The 15,928-nt window shown below is 44.9% G+C and overlaps 1 protein-coding gene across 1 annotated transcript in view; it reads right to left on the bottom strand.

Annotated features, from left to right (window-relative positions):
• Positions 1-15,928, bottom strand: part of Wdfy3 (WD repeat and FYVE domain containing 3) — a 183,264-nt gene that overhangs the window by 18,277 nt on the left and 149,059 nt on the right. Inside the window, exons 47-56 of the mRNA XM_028773634.1 lie at positions 13,980-14,100; positions 13,412-13,497; positions 11,417-11,497; positions 9,725-9,779; positions 9,416-9,535; positions 6,982-7,099; positions 6,069-6,175; positions 4,511-4,664; positions 2,004-2,095; positions 1,587-1,799 (exon numbers count right to left, since the gene is read on the bottom strand). Coding sequence (XP_028629467.1) covers positions 1,587-1,799; positions 2,004-2,095; positions 4,511-4,664; positions 6,069-6,175; positions 6,982-7,099; positions 9,416-9,535; positions 9,725-9,779; positions 11,417-11,497; positions 13,412-13,497; positions 13,980-14,100 — 1,147 coding nt within the window. The remainder of the gene's footprint in view (positions 1-1,586; positions 1,800-2,003; positions 2,096-4,510; positions 4,665-6,068; positions 6,176-6,981; positions 7,100-9,415; positions 9,536-9,724; positions 9,780-11,416; positions 11,498-13,411; positions 13,498-13,979; positions 14,101-15,928) is intronic.

The following is a 15,928-nucleotide window of genomic DNA, read 5'->3' as shown; positions in this document are numbered from 1 at the left end:
AGAAAGAAAGAAAGAAAGAAAGAAAGAAAGAAAAGAAAGGAAGGAAGAAAGTAAGTTAGTTCTTGGCCTCTTACAGCAAAGTGACACAGAAATCCTGCAGTGGTTACAGAAATCATTTGAAAAGCTATGATGAAAGTGTGTGTGCAAGTATGTTGCATGCCACAAGTGCCCTCAAAGGTCAGAAGAGAGAGCCAGAGTCACCTGCAGCTAGAGTTATGACAGCCTTGAGCTACCAGGGTATGTGCTGGAAACTGAATCGGGGTCCCCTGGGCCAGCAATGGGTCCTGATGATTGTTGAATATATTACTTTCCTCTAGAGCGCCTGCCCTCGTAACCCTCAGGAAGGGCAAAGGCTCAGCTGAGGAGGGAGGGGACTAGCGCCAGCACTGTGGGCTGAAGGCAGACTCGTCTTTGTGGGATGATCAGCTGCACCGTGGAGGACTCTGCACTGGCTGTCCTCTCACCTGTACCTGCTTTTCCACAAGAAGACTTGCCATTGTTCTGTGTGTTTCTAGTGTCAACACCAGAAACCGCAGAGCTGGCAAAGCAACAGATAGGAGCTCTAGACATAACAGGTATGGCATGAACTGAGAAGCCTGGGCCCCTAAGTGCAGAGCCCTCAGGCCTCATCATGAGCAGGCGGCATGAGCCTGGCCCTGCCTGTGTCCTCCTGGTCTTGTGGCCACTCATGGTGTCTCCCACTCTCCTCTGTACCCTGCATGGTGAAGATGCAGGAAGGAGGCTTGCTCCTCACTGAATTCAATGCTGTGGTAGTCTCCAGTCTGAGTGCTGAGGGTCCTGGCTCTTGGTGGGTCTTTCCAGGATCGGTGTGGAGGCAGCCACTGTTTGTCCCAGCCAGTTCCTACCACAACAGAGTCCCTTTATCCTCCCCATCAGTAATGTGGCTCAGACTCTGACAGTAGATTTCCATGAGGATTAGTTTTAAGTATTGACTGGGCATGACTGAGAGTCACCTGGAAGTCATAGCGAAGACCCACTGAGATCAAACTGGCCTCTGAGCATGTCTGGGGGGGTTTCCGAATGCCTTGGCTGACAGCACAGCTATCAGGCAGATAGCACCCACAAGTGTTAGCCTGGAACTGTGTAAGAGTAGAAAAAGTGACCTAAGAAATTTCCTGCCTTTGACTGTAAATGCTATATGAACTGGTGGCTTCATGTTCTAGCCTTGACTTCCTGATGGACCCCGACCTGGAGCTGCCAAAGAAGAGAAAATCTTTCTTCCCTAAGCTGCTCTCTTCACGGTACTTTACCACGGTAACAGCAATGGAGCTAAACAGTGGCAGCTAAGTCCTCTGCTTCTATGTCTGTGTTCCTCTGTAGAGTATGTGTGTGTGTGTGTGTGTGTGCATGTGCATGTGAATGTGTGCGCCATACAACAAAGATTCTATTTATGTGGACTGTAAAGTGGGAAGGAGAGCAGTGACAAGCCACCTATGGAATTTAATGAGTGAATGGCATGACAGCATTAGTAACTGAGTCTTAACTACTTGTATGATCAGCTACCAATCGAGAGAAATACACCACACCTACAAAATTCACCAGACCCATGATGAGAACACTCATACCTGCTTAGGGATCTGACCGAAGTTGTTAATGAACCCAATGGTGGCCGTCTCCTTCAGTGGGTCGTTTATGTTGTAGATATCCACTTGACCCTCATAAAACAGGTGATGGAAGACGTTCACAGCCTCTACTGCAGCGGGGCCCTGCTGCTTATAGCCAAAGATCAGGTCGATCCACTCATGCAGGTGGGCACTCACGTAATCACACTCCAGGGCCTGGGATTCCAAAACAGGCGGAGTCACTGCCTGACTTTTATTACTTGTTCCCAAAGTTAAAGAAACTTTGCTGCGGTCAACAGAAATTAAAATACTTAAGAACCACAAGGACAATACAAGGAACTGAAAGTATGCACGGCATACTGCTCAGGGTCCACTCTCCATGCTGTGGTCACTGGTCAACCGAGACGCAAGCTTCCTTACCTCACGGTGGACTCGGATGAACTCTCTCGGATCCCCCTTAGCCCAGGGCGGAAGGATAACATCTCCAAGCTTGGTGCCGTTTTGTTTACAGCCTGAGAAGACGGACACATTGGGAATAAAATGTAAGGGTGAGTTCAGCGGTTAGCATCCTACCAAAGAGACAGAAACCCTGTGCCAGATGCAATACCACAGATACTCAGCTTCACCACAGAGCACCCTCCTTGCCATTTCCTGCGGTCGTCTGGCCTGGTGTCTCTCCAAGGCTACTCCTTGGAGCACAAATCAGAAAGACTGCTAACTGTTAGCAAAACCAAGCAAAACTCTCTTTTGTAAAGCTGACATTACAAAGTCAAACAGTTCCTTCCTGGTAAGATTCCTCAGGGCTCTGCTAGGCTAAGCTTATGGTCCTCTAAGAGCAGCACAGCAGTTTCTAGAATGCTGTCAGCTGCAAATCTCTTTTCAACGATATATATGTGGCTACCAGAGTATTTTATGATAACTTCAATACACGAGGTTTCTCATCTTTTGATACAGTATATATGTGTGTGTATGTATACACACACATATACACACATTTATAGACAGGGTCTCCACAGTGTAGCTCTGGCTGACACTTAAAATCTTAAGCGGCTTCCATAGAACACAGATATTTTGCAGTGATTACTCTCATTAAAAAATAAAATCTGAAACATGTTTTTGGAATGTTGGAAGAAAAAATATTTGGAAAGACTGGGGCCACTTAGCAGAAACAAAAATATCATCTTGTAATAAATACTGACTATTATTCCAGATTATATGGGATAATATGACATTATTAAAGAAATCATCTGAGCCAAGCATGGTGATCACATCTATAATCTCAACATTGAGGCTGGGGAGGTGAACCCTGCACACTGGAGGCCAGCCTGGGCTATACAGCATGTTGCAGGTAAGCCTAGGCTACATAGCAAGTTATAGGCTAGCATGGGCTAGAAAATAAGATTTTCAACTTTATGAAAAAAACAAACTATCTGCTATAAGACTTAAAAAACTAATTGAAATTATCATCTTAAAAAGTTTTTATTGTTAATGAAATAACTCTAGAAAGTCATTTTAGCTTACAGTCTTCCTAAGTCTAAGTGAGGTCAGTGCTGTGAAAGATGGCTATAAACAGTAAACCAGTGGACGGACCTCGCAGTGGTCGGTTACATAAGTGCTGTGTTCAGAGGCTCAGCAAGTAGTACTGTTTTCAAATTTCAGAGCCTGGGCTGCATCCAAGACAAAGCCAGGAAAAATCCTTCCCGTAGAAACTACCGAGTGCACATCACTGGGATTTGATTATAATGTGGCCCATAGAAAAAACAGTTTACTGACCAGTGTGTTGAGTGCGTTAGAAGTTTCTGTATGACTTAAGACAAAATGTCCAATCTTTATCATGACCACACACCTCTAACCCCCTCAAATTTCACCCCCATGTGCATGCACGTGAGAATGTGTGTGCGCGCGCGTGTGCACGAGAATGTGCGAGGGTGCCTGCAGAGGCCAGAGGAGTCAGATCTCGTGGAACTGGAGTCACAGGCAGTTGTGAGCCCATCTGCACGGCTCTGGGAATAGAACCAAGATCCTCTGTAAGATGGTTCTCACTTTTAACCACTGAGGCATCTGTCTAGCTTCACTGACACAAGAAATAACCTGCAGGCCTCTTGACAAATGCTGCACCTTTAAGGAATATGTACGTCATGATGTATTTCCAGAACTACCAGTCATCTTACAGATGTGGAAGGCAGCGCAGAGCGGACAACCCTTGGTTCACATGGTCTGTGGCTCTCCACCCCACCCCCACCCCCACCCCAGCTCCTAAGTGCTGGAACTGAGATGTACTGGATAAACACAGGCTATTGAGAAAGGAAAACAGAAGAGTATCTGGCTGAAATATTCCTAAGTAGAAACAGTCCTCAGAAAGCATGGGTCAGCAAATCGTGATCCAAGACACTTTAACGGAAGCCAAGCACCCTTCCTTTGTCTGCCAGGTAACAGAAGAAACACTATGCATGTAATTTTTCTTTCAAGACTTGCTGATTTAGTACTCCCCCATACCCTAGAAAATAGGACACTCACAGGATAAAGAAACATGATCTAAACTATTTTTCTAGTTTTACAACACATGAGCATATCAACAGATAATGCCTTGGGTAACTAACATACCAGATTGAAGTGATACATGAGGCATTATACACCATCTTGACCATGAATAGGTTTTCAACAGTAGTGTTTTTCACATATATTTTTACTCCACCTTGTTTTCACAGAACAAACATGCCCCTGACTACTGGACACAGCTCGTCCAGTGTTAAGTCTCCCATGGACACTCAGCTGAACCCACTCTTCGGAGGCCTGAGATCACTCTTTCTGTTCTTCCTTTACACATACTCCCGAGGGGAGTCAGCAAAGCAGGGTGGATCACAGCACTGAGAACAATTGCATGCCTCCCTCCACCGACATTTCTATGAAGTGCCACTTTTACATACCTAGATCAAAGTTGTTAGAATTGAACAGGAATTCTGGCAAGTAAAAAAATTCTGGGATAAGTTCTTTCACATCCGCCATGTTGTGCTTTGATGCTGAGTACCAGGCCTCACGGACACTGTGGAACATCCGGTCTGCCAAGTCAAAGTGGCCACCCTGTGGGCAGAGGAGGCATGTTTCTAATTAGGGAACCACTGAGCCACAAAGCTTCTGTCAAGTTCAAGAACTTAAAAACCTCAAATACTTTTGGTTACATTCTGATTTCTTGCCATCCTACGTTAAATAATCAAAACTTTACAATCTATCTCTCTTTGGTATATTCTTTACAAAGGATGTCTAGTGCATCTGTTTTGTAGTCAAAGCAAAATTCAAATAGGAAGATTGTAAAAATTCATTTAAAATATTAGTCTTTAGGGAGACAATTAAGACCAGAAGGAGATGAAAATTCTTCCACAGTTTGATGAAGACCCGAGGAAAGATTCTCATGTAAACCACGTGTAATCTGCAAGGCAAGCTCCCAGGTATGGAGGCTGTTTGGCCAGTTCCACCTTCTACACGAAGTTACAAAGTAATCGGTTTCCATGGGGGATTCTTTCACAGTTGCTGCTGGTTGGGTCCCTGACTTCCCTGTCAGGCTAATAGAAATTAACACGGCATCCAAGTTCTCACAGCCATGAGAGTGGAGTCACGAGAGGTTAATGGGGACAAAAGTCATCGAGCACTTTTACCTACACAGCCCCTAGACATGGCAGCTTCTAGTTCTCATCCCGACTGTGCCTCAGTGACCATGGAGGTCTGCCTATGACAGTCGCTACAGGAGAGTGCCAGTGGCTGCTGGGGGCTGCCCAGGCTGCCTGCTCTGGACTGTTTCTCACTTCATTCCTTGCTCAGGACTTTCTTACTTCCTAACTCCGCTCTGAGGACCCTTGCCCCTTGCTGTCCCACCTCCCATGCCAGGCATATGCCTGCCTTGGGCCGTGTGTAGGTTCCACTATGTGTTCCAGTGTTTGCAGGACCCCAGAGCTCCCTAAGTAGCCTCCGCCTCCCCCTTGTCCACTCCTCATCTGTGTCTTTCTGACACATTTGATCAAATGCATTTCACAATTATTCACTAAGACCAATGTTTATCAGCCTCCTTAACTAAAACCCTGCATGTACAACAGAGAGCTTTGTCCCTATCCTCTGATGTCCCTCCGAGCATCCAAACGGGCCAGTGCAAAGCAGGGGTTCACCAAGCATGCACGGAACAGTAACAGACAACATGGAGGGGTGACTGTAACCATGGGCACAGCACAGTAGCTTTTAAAGTAAGGCACCTGTTGAATCCTCTCTGTGGCTGGACTATTTATGCTTTAACTACAGGACGCTGAACTTGTTTGCGCTAGATGGAGTCTAGTTTACTTATCAATTGAAGCCTAGCAGGATTTCAGTTCTGTTCTCAACGACCAACTTGTCACTGCTAAGCCTCAGTATTCCTTACAAGATAACCTTTTTGGAAAGATAATTTTAGATAAAGGCAGACTTAATTAGAATGAAAAAAAAATAAAATTTGAGTCTTACCTGAAGCCGTAAGAATATCTGTGTGAAAGGCTCCATTCTTACAAGATACGAGGCCACGATCATGGCAGACGAGTAGTGAGTGCCGTAGTGGTATGCTGGGGTCTCCCCTGCTCCAGGCAGTTGGAGCACCATTAAGAACAAAAGAGGAAATGAGAGAAGTAAGCATGGTGTTAACCAGCACGTTTGGAAATGTTGGCAATTGTGACGGGCAACGGGGATACCAAAGGCAGCTCACTATACACAGGGGTGACCACACTACTCCACAGGGCTGTCACTGGCAGTCGGCCAGACAAGCAAACATGTCTGCCACCGTCGGCCTGGGCCACCCCATCACTTCTAACAGCAAGCCATCCTCCACTGACGCAGAGTACTGACTTTGTAGCTACCTGTTTTTTTTATTAGGTTATGGCTTTGTAATTAAATAGTTCTCTGCACTGTTGTCTACAGATGCAGTGAAATAGTATACATTATTTTTGTATCTTTCTTGGCAGATAGCGTAGGGAGAGGGAGAGAAAGCAAATGGGCACAGGCTTAAATTCAAGATTTTTTTCCCCCTTGTTCTATGTATTTGAGAAGGAAAAGCAGTTGTTATGACGCAGTGTACAGTTCACAAATATTATCAATCATAACTTTGAATAAAGGGAGTTCTAAAGGGTACCTGAATGAAATTAAAGGAGACACAAGCAATGAATGTGTAGTTCTGGGACCAAGGCAGAGGGGACAGCTTCCTGCCAGTACTCTGAGACAGCTACAAACATCTTCTAGAGTCACACACTGCATGACAACTATTGAGTTTCAGGTGTGCACAAGTAACATCTCAGCACCTGGCTGACGCACCCACTGGTGTCAGGGCACTAAGCAGTGTTTACTTTTGAGACTGAAATACGAAGCCAAGGCAGAAGGCTCTTCTCACCATTGGGATCCTCCCAGTCTTTGTAGCGCTTCTTATACTGGGCCAGCCGCTCGTCCGTCTGTGCGCCCATCGGCTTAGCCAGGTTTCTGAATGTCTTAGGGTTAGTGAGGTCAACCTCCTGAAACACAAAACAAACCCCAATGCCGAGTCACCAGGCGCCCTCTCTCCTCCCCAGCGCAGATGCGGCGGCTGTAGGGGGCAGTGACCCTACCTGTGGCGTGGATAGTCAGAAGTGGACTTAGAGATAAGTTTGTGAAAAAATTAAAAAAAGAAGAGTTTGTGGACTGTTTACCCACACCTTACATTCAGACGCAGAGCTTAGTAAGCCTCGCTGCTTGGCAGGGGTTTTGGGGAGACTCCTAGGATCTCAATTATAGGAAGGAGGGCAGCAGTCAGTGCTTCCAGTGTTGAGCAAGGACACAGGAGGACACAGCAGGACGCCTTAGGCACAAAGGCTCCCATTCAGCATGGCTCCATTTCCCTGGTAACTGGAGGATGGCATCTTTCTAGGCCTCCTCCTGTTCTTTCTAACTTCATTCCTGAGTACTTTCTTCACGTAGGTGATGTACAGGTGAGATAAATGAAAGCACTCAGGGCTCGCCTCATAACCCTATCAAGTGACCTCTAAGCACAATGAAGGTTTTCATTCTGACAGGGCTTGTTTTAAAAGCATATCACTAGCTGACCTAATTCAGAAGAAAACCAAAATTTACTCCCTTAGGGTTCTTAAAGGTAGAAATTTGAAATGTATGTCTGTGAAATGTTTAATATATGTCCCTCTTATAGGGCATCATGAGTATAAACAATTTTGCCAAACACCCAGTGTCTTGGGTACAAGAAAGTGATCCACACTAATGAATACACATCGGCTCGTTGCATTTATCCATGCAGACTCTGCAGAAGTACCTCATCCTAAACTTGGCAACCGCTAACATGGACGTGCCAGCCATTGGTCTAGGAGTGTGGATCTGAGGGAGCCGTGAGCCATGTCTGGGCTTCAGCTTAGAACCTCACTAACAAGCGGGGTCCGAAAGCATGACTGTGTTGTGCAAGCCGTGTGCATGAAAACCACGAGAACCTTGGCACAGCTCAGGCAGGGAGGGAAGAGGAAGATCAGAGCACGTCCCACCGGCAGTGTGCTTGTGTGTGGATTAAAGGACTTCTAATTCATGATTCCTGAATGATAGATGACAGATGAGGCATGTGGCAACAAACTGAAAGCTGGGACAGTTCCAGGCAGGCTGGCCCACCTGAGGGAGGAGTGGGATGTGGGCAGCAGGACATGAAGAGTGGGACGTAGGGCTCTCACTGAGTAAGACAGGTGTAACTCTATTAGATCTGTGCTGAGAGTTAGGAGGAGAGAAGAGAGTGGGGACCAGAAGGAAGCCGAGGATGGAGGTCTAGTGAGAGGCACAGAGGCCTGAGTGATGCTGGCAAGGCTGACAGAGGAGGAAGCCAGAGTCTTTCTTCAGAGGGATGGCATGCTTGGCCACTGAGCAGCAGCATGGATAGAAGCTAGAAGGGGTATGTCTTACAATGGCATCACAGAGCTGGGGTTTGTGATTATATCAGGAAGTGAGGGACGAATGCCCTCCCTCCCCAAAAGAATTCACTGTTCTGCATTTCCCTAACACTTGAAAGATTTCCTATCGGGATGAAACTTAGATGTTTTCATCTCATGGGTCTTTACCCCTGATCACCCTGTAAGATTCACTCAACTGTGACTCAGGTTCACACAAAGTGCTCACACCTGCACAGATGGGGAGGCTGCGGAGTCTTTTCATAAACTAGTGTTTTCCTGATGACAAACTTTCTCTAGAATTATGACAAATAAAATTTCTGATCATTCGATCAGCTCTGATTCTGGTGAGAGACAAAGTTAGGTGAATTTTTGAATTCTGAGCATGATTAACCTTTTTCATCTTTGTTTACAGAGGCCGGTCTTCTCTAATCTAATGGTTCTCACGTCATCAGAACCAGTCTCAGCTCCACAGACAAGAATCGAAGGGCAGAGCAGCGAGTGAGAACATGCATATTGTATGCTGTTGATCTGGATTCCCAAGTCAATGAGAAAGAACCCCATCTTCTCAGAAAGTAAAACATATTCCTTTTACAAAGCAGGGATGTTTTGAGGAAAGGGTCATTATACATTTTTTTTCCTAGCCAATAGTTCAAACTGTAAAGATAACTTTGGGTACTACCAATGGATGCAAATTGATTAGACTAAGGGAAACTGAGTACGCACTGTGAGTCAGAGGGACTCAAGGGTCTAAGCTAATGACGTTGTCTGTTACATACTGTATACCCATGTGTCCAAGCTAAGCTTCCCCTGTCTTCTGCACAGAAAGTACTTGTGACTAGGGACACTAACCTGTAACACAAGTACGTGAGAGTTGACATTTTTCATTTCATGAACGAACTACTCAAAGTTTACCTGGGAGTCGTAGTCTGCGAGGATCCACGGGAAGACAGGGTACTGCATGAGATCATTGTAGGACCTGCCCGCCAGGGTGTTTAGGTGCATCAGGTACTGGAAGTTGCTGATTTCACCTCTCTTAGGAAAGAGGACAAAGACCCATCTTAGAGCAGCAAATGATTTTGTTTAAAAACTTTATATGCAAAAATGGACATAAAAGATTTCAATACATCAACCCCGCCCCTCCCATCCAAAAAAGAGAACTGTTTCCTTTTGTGGACGGTGACATGCAAGGCAGGAAGGCCCCTCTGTGTGGGCCGTGCTCACCTCCCATCTCTGAGTCACAGACTTCTCTCCAACCAGAGTGCTGAGTAATCCAGACCTACACAGAAGGAAACCAAGTGTGGGTCAGAGGTACAGACCTGAGCCGCTTTACTGACCATGAGAACTTATGGTCAGCAGGGTAGCACACTGCTCAGTTCATTTAAAAACGTATGCACTACATTTTGGTATGTGCACTTTGTCAGGGAATTATAACATGCTACTTAAGGCTATCATTACTGAGCCAATAGTTCAAACTGCAAAGACAGCTTTGAGTACTTATCAATGGCTAAGAATTGGTTAGACTAAACGAAACTGACTACACACTGTGAGTTAGATGGATTCAAGGATCTAAGCTAATGATGTTGTATGTATGGAAAGTTAATCACTGGTCCAGGAGTCACTGGCTGTCCCTTGATTGTTTGAAGACACTTCAGTGGCACACACCAGGCTCAGTGCTACAAGTGCCATTCTCTGAGCCTATAGTCTTTCAACTGAGCATGTACACATGCAGAACAGTCTCTGGACACTAGCTAGAACATTCCTCACTACTGTAAGACAGAGAAGGGGAATGTTTTGGCTCCCGTATTTATATTAACAATGAAAATGTCTGGAACTTTTTGGACCTATTTCTGAGGTTAGTTAACAAATGCACATATTTAATTTTTTTTTTTTTGCTTAAAGAAAAAATATAGGCAACATTTTATCAACTTAATACTTCCATGTGCACAGATTAGAAACAAATCATTTATAAAAGACAGAACCTTTATTAAGTTTTCCCATCTGTGTGCGTGAGTTATAAGTTAGTTTGTAGTCTCACAACACAGCTGCTTTTCAGGTGGCCCATCACTGAGTGATTACAGTGGGGTCTGCATGGACCCTTGACACGGCTGTGGCCCAGGCGAACTTCTGAAGGACTGACTACAAGGCAGCTGCTATAGGCTGCTGGGCTTGCAGCAGAGCCAGAGTTTAAACTTAAAGACCAGAAGGGCAGGTTGCAACAGCAGAGGGTAATCAAGACCCCATTATAGAGCGTGCTCCTGTAACCTGAGGACAAGAACACTAAGGAAAGGCAGGCACACAGCAGGGATAAGTCACTGACAAACAGTGCAGGTGTACTCTTAATAAGATATACAATTATACAACAAGAAAGTATTCTGAAAAACACAGTGTAAGTGTACTCCTAATGAGTTACACAACTATACAACAAGAAACCATTTTATACGGTCTAAAATTTAACCAATGAATGCTGAAAGCTCATTCATATTCAGACAGACAATTCAATCTACTAAGAGCAGGTTACAGATGGGGAACGTCTGTGTGTCAGTTTGGTTTTGTGATATCCAGAGCCTTAGAACTTGTACATTTCATCTCACTATGAAGAGTAACGGACAAAGAGGAATTGCATTTTAGTGCTATAAGAGAACCTGGAAAGGGTGGCATCAAAAATAAAAACAAATAAATAAAAGAGAGAGAATGCTTTATACACATGGAAAACAGAAGTAAAGGTTAAGTTTCCAAAGAGGGTTTCTGAAGGTGAGAAATATTCAAATATAGCACTAAAAGAATAAAAGTGTATATTTCAAGAATTTAATTGTTTTCTATAGCAACTGATGAAAAAACCCCACAATTCTCTCTAGATGTAAGTCATCTTAATTTCAAAGTGCAATCATTTTGAGCGAGCATAACAGTACTTACCCTTGTTCCACACTGGTGTTTGGTCTCTGCCCTGACACAGACTCGGAGCTGTCCGTGAGAGAGGGCACAACTGCCAGGAACCTAAAAGAATTTAAATTACACATGAAGGCTTGGCAGGGACCTAATGCAGCACACAGAATGACAAGTCTTAGACCTTTGCCGCAGCTGACCCTCCCACTAGCCAGAAAATGGCAGGCAAAGGGATGCATGACCAGGATGCTGACTCTAAGGGCCCACAGCACCATCCAGACTGGGAGCCATGCTGTCACAGGATGTGGGGAGGGCTCTGAGTACCAGATTGCAGGATTGAAGTCAACACAGGAAGTGCTCATGAGGGACTGCAGCTAAGTAATCACCTGACAGTGGGGAAGTCACCATGGACAAATGCTAAACAGACTTCACTAAGTGAATGGAGACATGCTAGGTACAGCTTTTATGTGACATTGTTAGCTTTCTGCAGATGCTCATGACAGGAGTACAGAAAGGTCTTAGATCTCAAAGAAGCATCCTGGAAAGGATGTGGACCTTCAAGTTGGAATACTCTGAAGGAATTTCTAAAGGGAAAACCAGCTCATCAGTTCCCAGCACTGGGTAGGTGTGACAGCTAACATTGTCTCTGTAGCTGCTAGGTCAGATGAGGCAGGGGGACCCACAGCTTCATCTACTCTCTCACACAGGCATGGGGTGGGTGGGTAGGAACACACTTGAGATTTACCTGCTCTCACGTGTGAGGAGTTTGGATCACTACTCAGTCTAGGGCTGAATTTAAAGGACACTCACTTATATGTTCATACACATTACATTAAATTACCTAAGGCTAGCTACAAAATAGTAAAAACCGTGGTACAAAAATGTTAAATGTAAAACTCCAGAAAAAATTTAAGTTTTAAATAACTTTCATTATTATATATATATTGATATAGCCGCTTACATTTATTTTATTGCTGTTAGTCTGTTGCTCTGCCTAATCTATAAGTTAAGCCTTGTCATGGATGTATATGCAGGCTACAAAAACGTGCTTCTAGGATTTAGTATCTGCAAGTCCCCGAGGATCATGTGGCGTCCCCACCATATAAAAGGGGACAGATGGCACTGCACCAGAGTGACAGACAGCACTCACTGCGTGGTATTAGCTATTCCTTGTGGATGTATCCTAGACACAGAACTGAAGGGACAAGGGTTACAGGGAGCTCCAGCATCCCTCGTGTACCGAGGCCTCTGTCTCTTCTGACTCGAAAGTGAATAGAAACACCAGGAGTATGTCCTCCATTAAGTCTCTTCACCAATGAGAACACATGCTTAGAACTGAGCAGTACTTCTAAGTGGCTATGCTATGTTTTCAACTGAAGGCATTCAACTTTCCCTCTAGGGCACTGAAGACTCCCAAGTGGACACTGTTTCTACAGGAACTCAGCTCTGGAGCCCCACCACAAGGCAAAGAAAAAGGCAGAACATTTTGAACCTGAAACATTACTTTTTAATTTCCATTTATTATTACTGTATATGTGTACATACACATGTGGGCATGGGTGTGATGGCATGTGTGTGGTGCCTAGAGGGAACCCTCGTGGGTAGCTTTTCTCCTACACTCTGTAGGTCCTGGAGATTGAGCCGTCACTGGACTTTGGTACTAAGGGCCTTTATCACTGAGCCATCTCATGAGCCCACCAAAGCATTATTACTCTCTTTTAAATTTTATTTGTTTACCTTTGTAAGGTGACATTTTTTTCTCTTAGACTTTGTGATGAAACAGCCTTGGGTAGTTCTCACTCTAAGTTACTAGGAGGGAGAAATGCTATTTAATCAAGGAGCTGGCATCATTCTAAAGGCTAGAGGAATCACATTTTAAGAGGCTGGGAAATGACAGGAATACGCCTGCAAAGACCTCATCTCACTGGTCTGGGTTTTAAGCAACTAGATGAACAGGCTGCAACGGTCCTCCCCCTCCCCATCTCTTCCCAAAGCAGCATGTAAGGAAGTCCTCGTGAACAAGACCTTTGGTAGACTTTATTCCGAATTCCCTTTTGAAAAGCCAGGAGGTAATTCCGTCCATCTCCAGAGAAAACTTCTACAGCGATAGGCTGAAACATTTAGAGAAAGAAGAACGATAAAACACATCATAAAAAAACACGGTAACTTTTCCACTGTGGATTTCTACAGTGTTGAATTTCTTGACTGGAGAATACTCAGACTCATGAATTCTCTCTATATTAAGGCATGCAGTCAAAAATTTTTTCTTACTCTGCTCAAAATTAAAGAAATCTTTAAAAACAGAATGATAAATAGCAATCACAAATTATGCTCCTGAAATGACGGTGTAAGTTTTATATGAAGAGACAAACGTGCACGTGCACTGGAGAGCGAGGGGCGTGTGTGGAAGGGAGCTGGAGAGTTCCGACCATGAGTCAGAAAACACAAACACACTGCCAGACGCTGTGTGGCCTGGGATCCGAGGCTCCAGGGAGTGATGTGCATGTTGCAGTGTTCTTGGCACTGGTCCATTTAAATATTATATTTTTGGAACAAACAAAGCAGTGAAGCGTTCTGGGTACCGTCCACTCACCTGCAGCAGATACCTCCTTTTGTGTACCTCCCTGATGTCTTCATATGCAAAGATGCTGCATGTTCTCTTGAGTTGGCTGGGGCCTTGCCTGGCACCTCGAGGAATGATTGGTTCATGCATGCTGTGAGGAGCAAAGAGGAAAGGGAAGCACACAAAACCACAGTGGTGGATCAACTCACTGGGCAACATAGGAGATGCCACTTTCAACAGAAGACTAGGCAGGCAGACAATAGATCAGAGTTTTCAGTTAAAGATGTGATAATAATCTAGCAGCTCCTGGTGAATACTGAACCCCTCTGAAGATTACCATCAAAATGTTTTCTCATGTTAGGACCAGGCTTTCTATCTCTCAGTTGGCATTGGATCTAAGCCAAGAACACACTTAGGGATCCCTAAAAACATTTTATTTCTTTCCAAATCAGAATAGAAGGAAATGACCTACAATATTTTGATATGGATCTATCTTTATATTAACCATACACAGTTTTATTTTTCAAGAATCACAAAATATAAATAAAGTCTCTCTATATGGAAGAAGGTCTCATGGAAGTCATCATCGCCCTTGACTGGTGAACAAAGGGATTATCTGCTGTGCCCCCGGCAGTGAACCAGAGACCGTGTCTCCTTAGTGCCAGAGTTAGGTGTTCAGCTAAAGCTAAAGGAGACAAAGCCCATGTGTGTCTTCAGACCAGAGTTGAGCTGGAGTCCCACGATTACCCCAGGACTCCAAGGAGCAAAGAAGAGGGAAAAGAACTTAGCTGGGCCGCACATGTGGACTTTGGTTACCATGGTTACCATGCTCTAATACTCAAGCACAACAGCCGTTCTTTCCTTACAGCTGTGTGCACATGTCTACATGTGTATAGCTGTGTCTGCGTATGCACATGTGTGTGCTGGAGCAGACGCAAGTGGAGGTGTCCTGTCACTCTCTGCCTCACTCCTTTGCAACAGGGTCCCTCACTGAGCCTAGAACATGGTGAGAAGCTACTAGACCTAACAATTCCCCTACCTCAGTTCCACAGCCCTGGGATAACAGGTGCCTGTGTGGCTGTGTGTGGTGCTTTGAATATATTTGGCCCAAGGAATGGCACTATTAGGTAGTATGGCCTTTGAGACCCTTTTCCTAGCTGCTGAGACAAGAGAGTCTTCCTCCTGATTGCTTTGGATCAAGACATAGGACTCTCAGCTTCTCTCCAGCACCATGTCTGCCTGCATGCTGCCATGCTTCTTACCATGACGATAATAGACTAACCTCTGAACTGTAAGCCAGCTCCAATAAAATGTTTGCCTTTGTAAGAGTTGCTTGGGTCATGGCGTCTCTTCACAGCAGTAAAACCTTAACTAAGATACCAGGCTGCAGGTTTTTGTTTTTGCTTTTTTTTGGGGGGTGGGGGGTGGAATGGGGGTGGGGGCTGGTACTGGGATCTGAACTCAGGTCTCATGATTGTTAAGAAAGCGCTTTTACCCTCTAGCCATCTCTTCAGCCTCTGTAGCAATGATTTGAAAGTGATCATACAAATTCAGAATGAACATTTAAGTGTATAGGTATGCTGGTAAGTTGTTTTATTAACTTGCCACAGCTAGAGTCAATTGTGAAAGCGTCTGTAAGACAGTCCTTGGGTATATCTGTGGGTTGTTTTCTTGATTAATGACTGATGTTAGAAGGGCCAGCTCACTGTGGGCATGCCATCCTCTAGGCAGGTGGTTGTAGGCTGTATAAGAAAGCTGGTCAAGTGAGGAGCCAATGAATGAGGTGCCAATGAGTGAGGAGCCAATGAGTAAGGAGCCAATGAGTGAGGAGCCAATGGGTGAGGAGCCAATGAGTAAGGAGCCAATGAGTGAGAAGCCAATGGGTGAGGAGCCAATGAGTGAGGAGCCAATGGGTGAGGGGCCAATGAGTGAGGGTCCAATGAGTGAGGAGCCAATGAGTGAGGAGCCAATGAGTGAGG

The sequence above is a fragment of the Grammomys surdaster genome, unplaced genomic scaffold (assembly GCF_004785775.1).
Source record: "Grammomys surdaster isolate TR1022 unplaced genomic scaffold, NIH_TR_1.0 233, whole genome shotgun sequence".
Classification (NCBI taxonomy): Eukaryota; Metazoa; Chordata; class Mammalia; order Rodentia; family Muridae; genus Grammomys; species Grammomys surdaster.
This window is presented reverse-complemented; position numbering and strand designations above follow the sequence as displayed.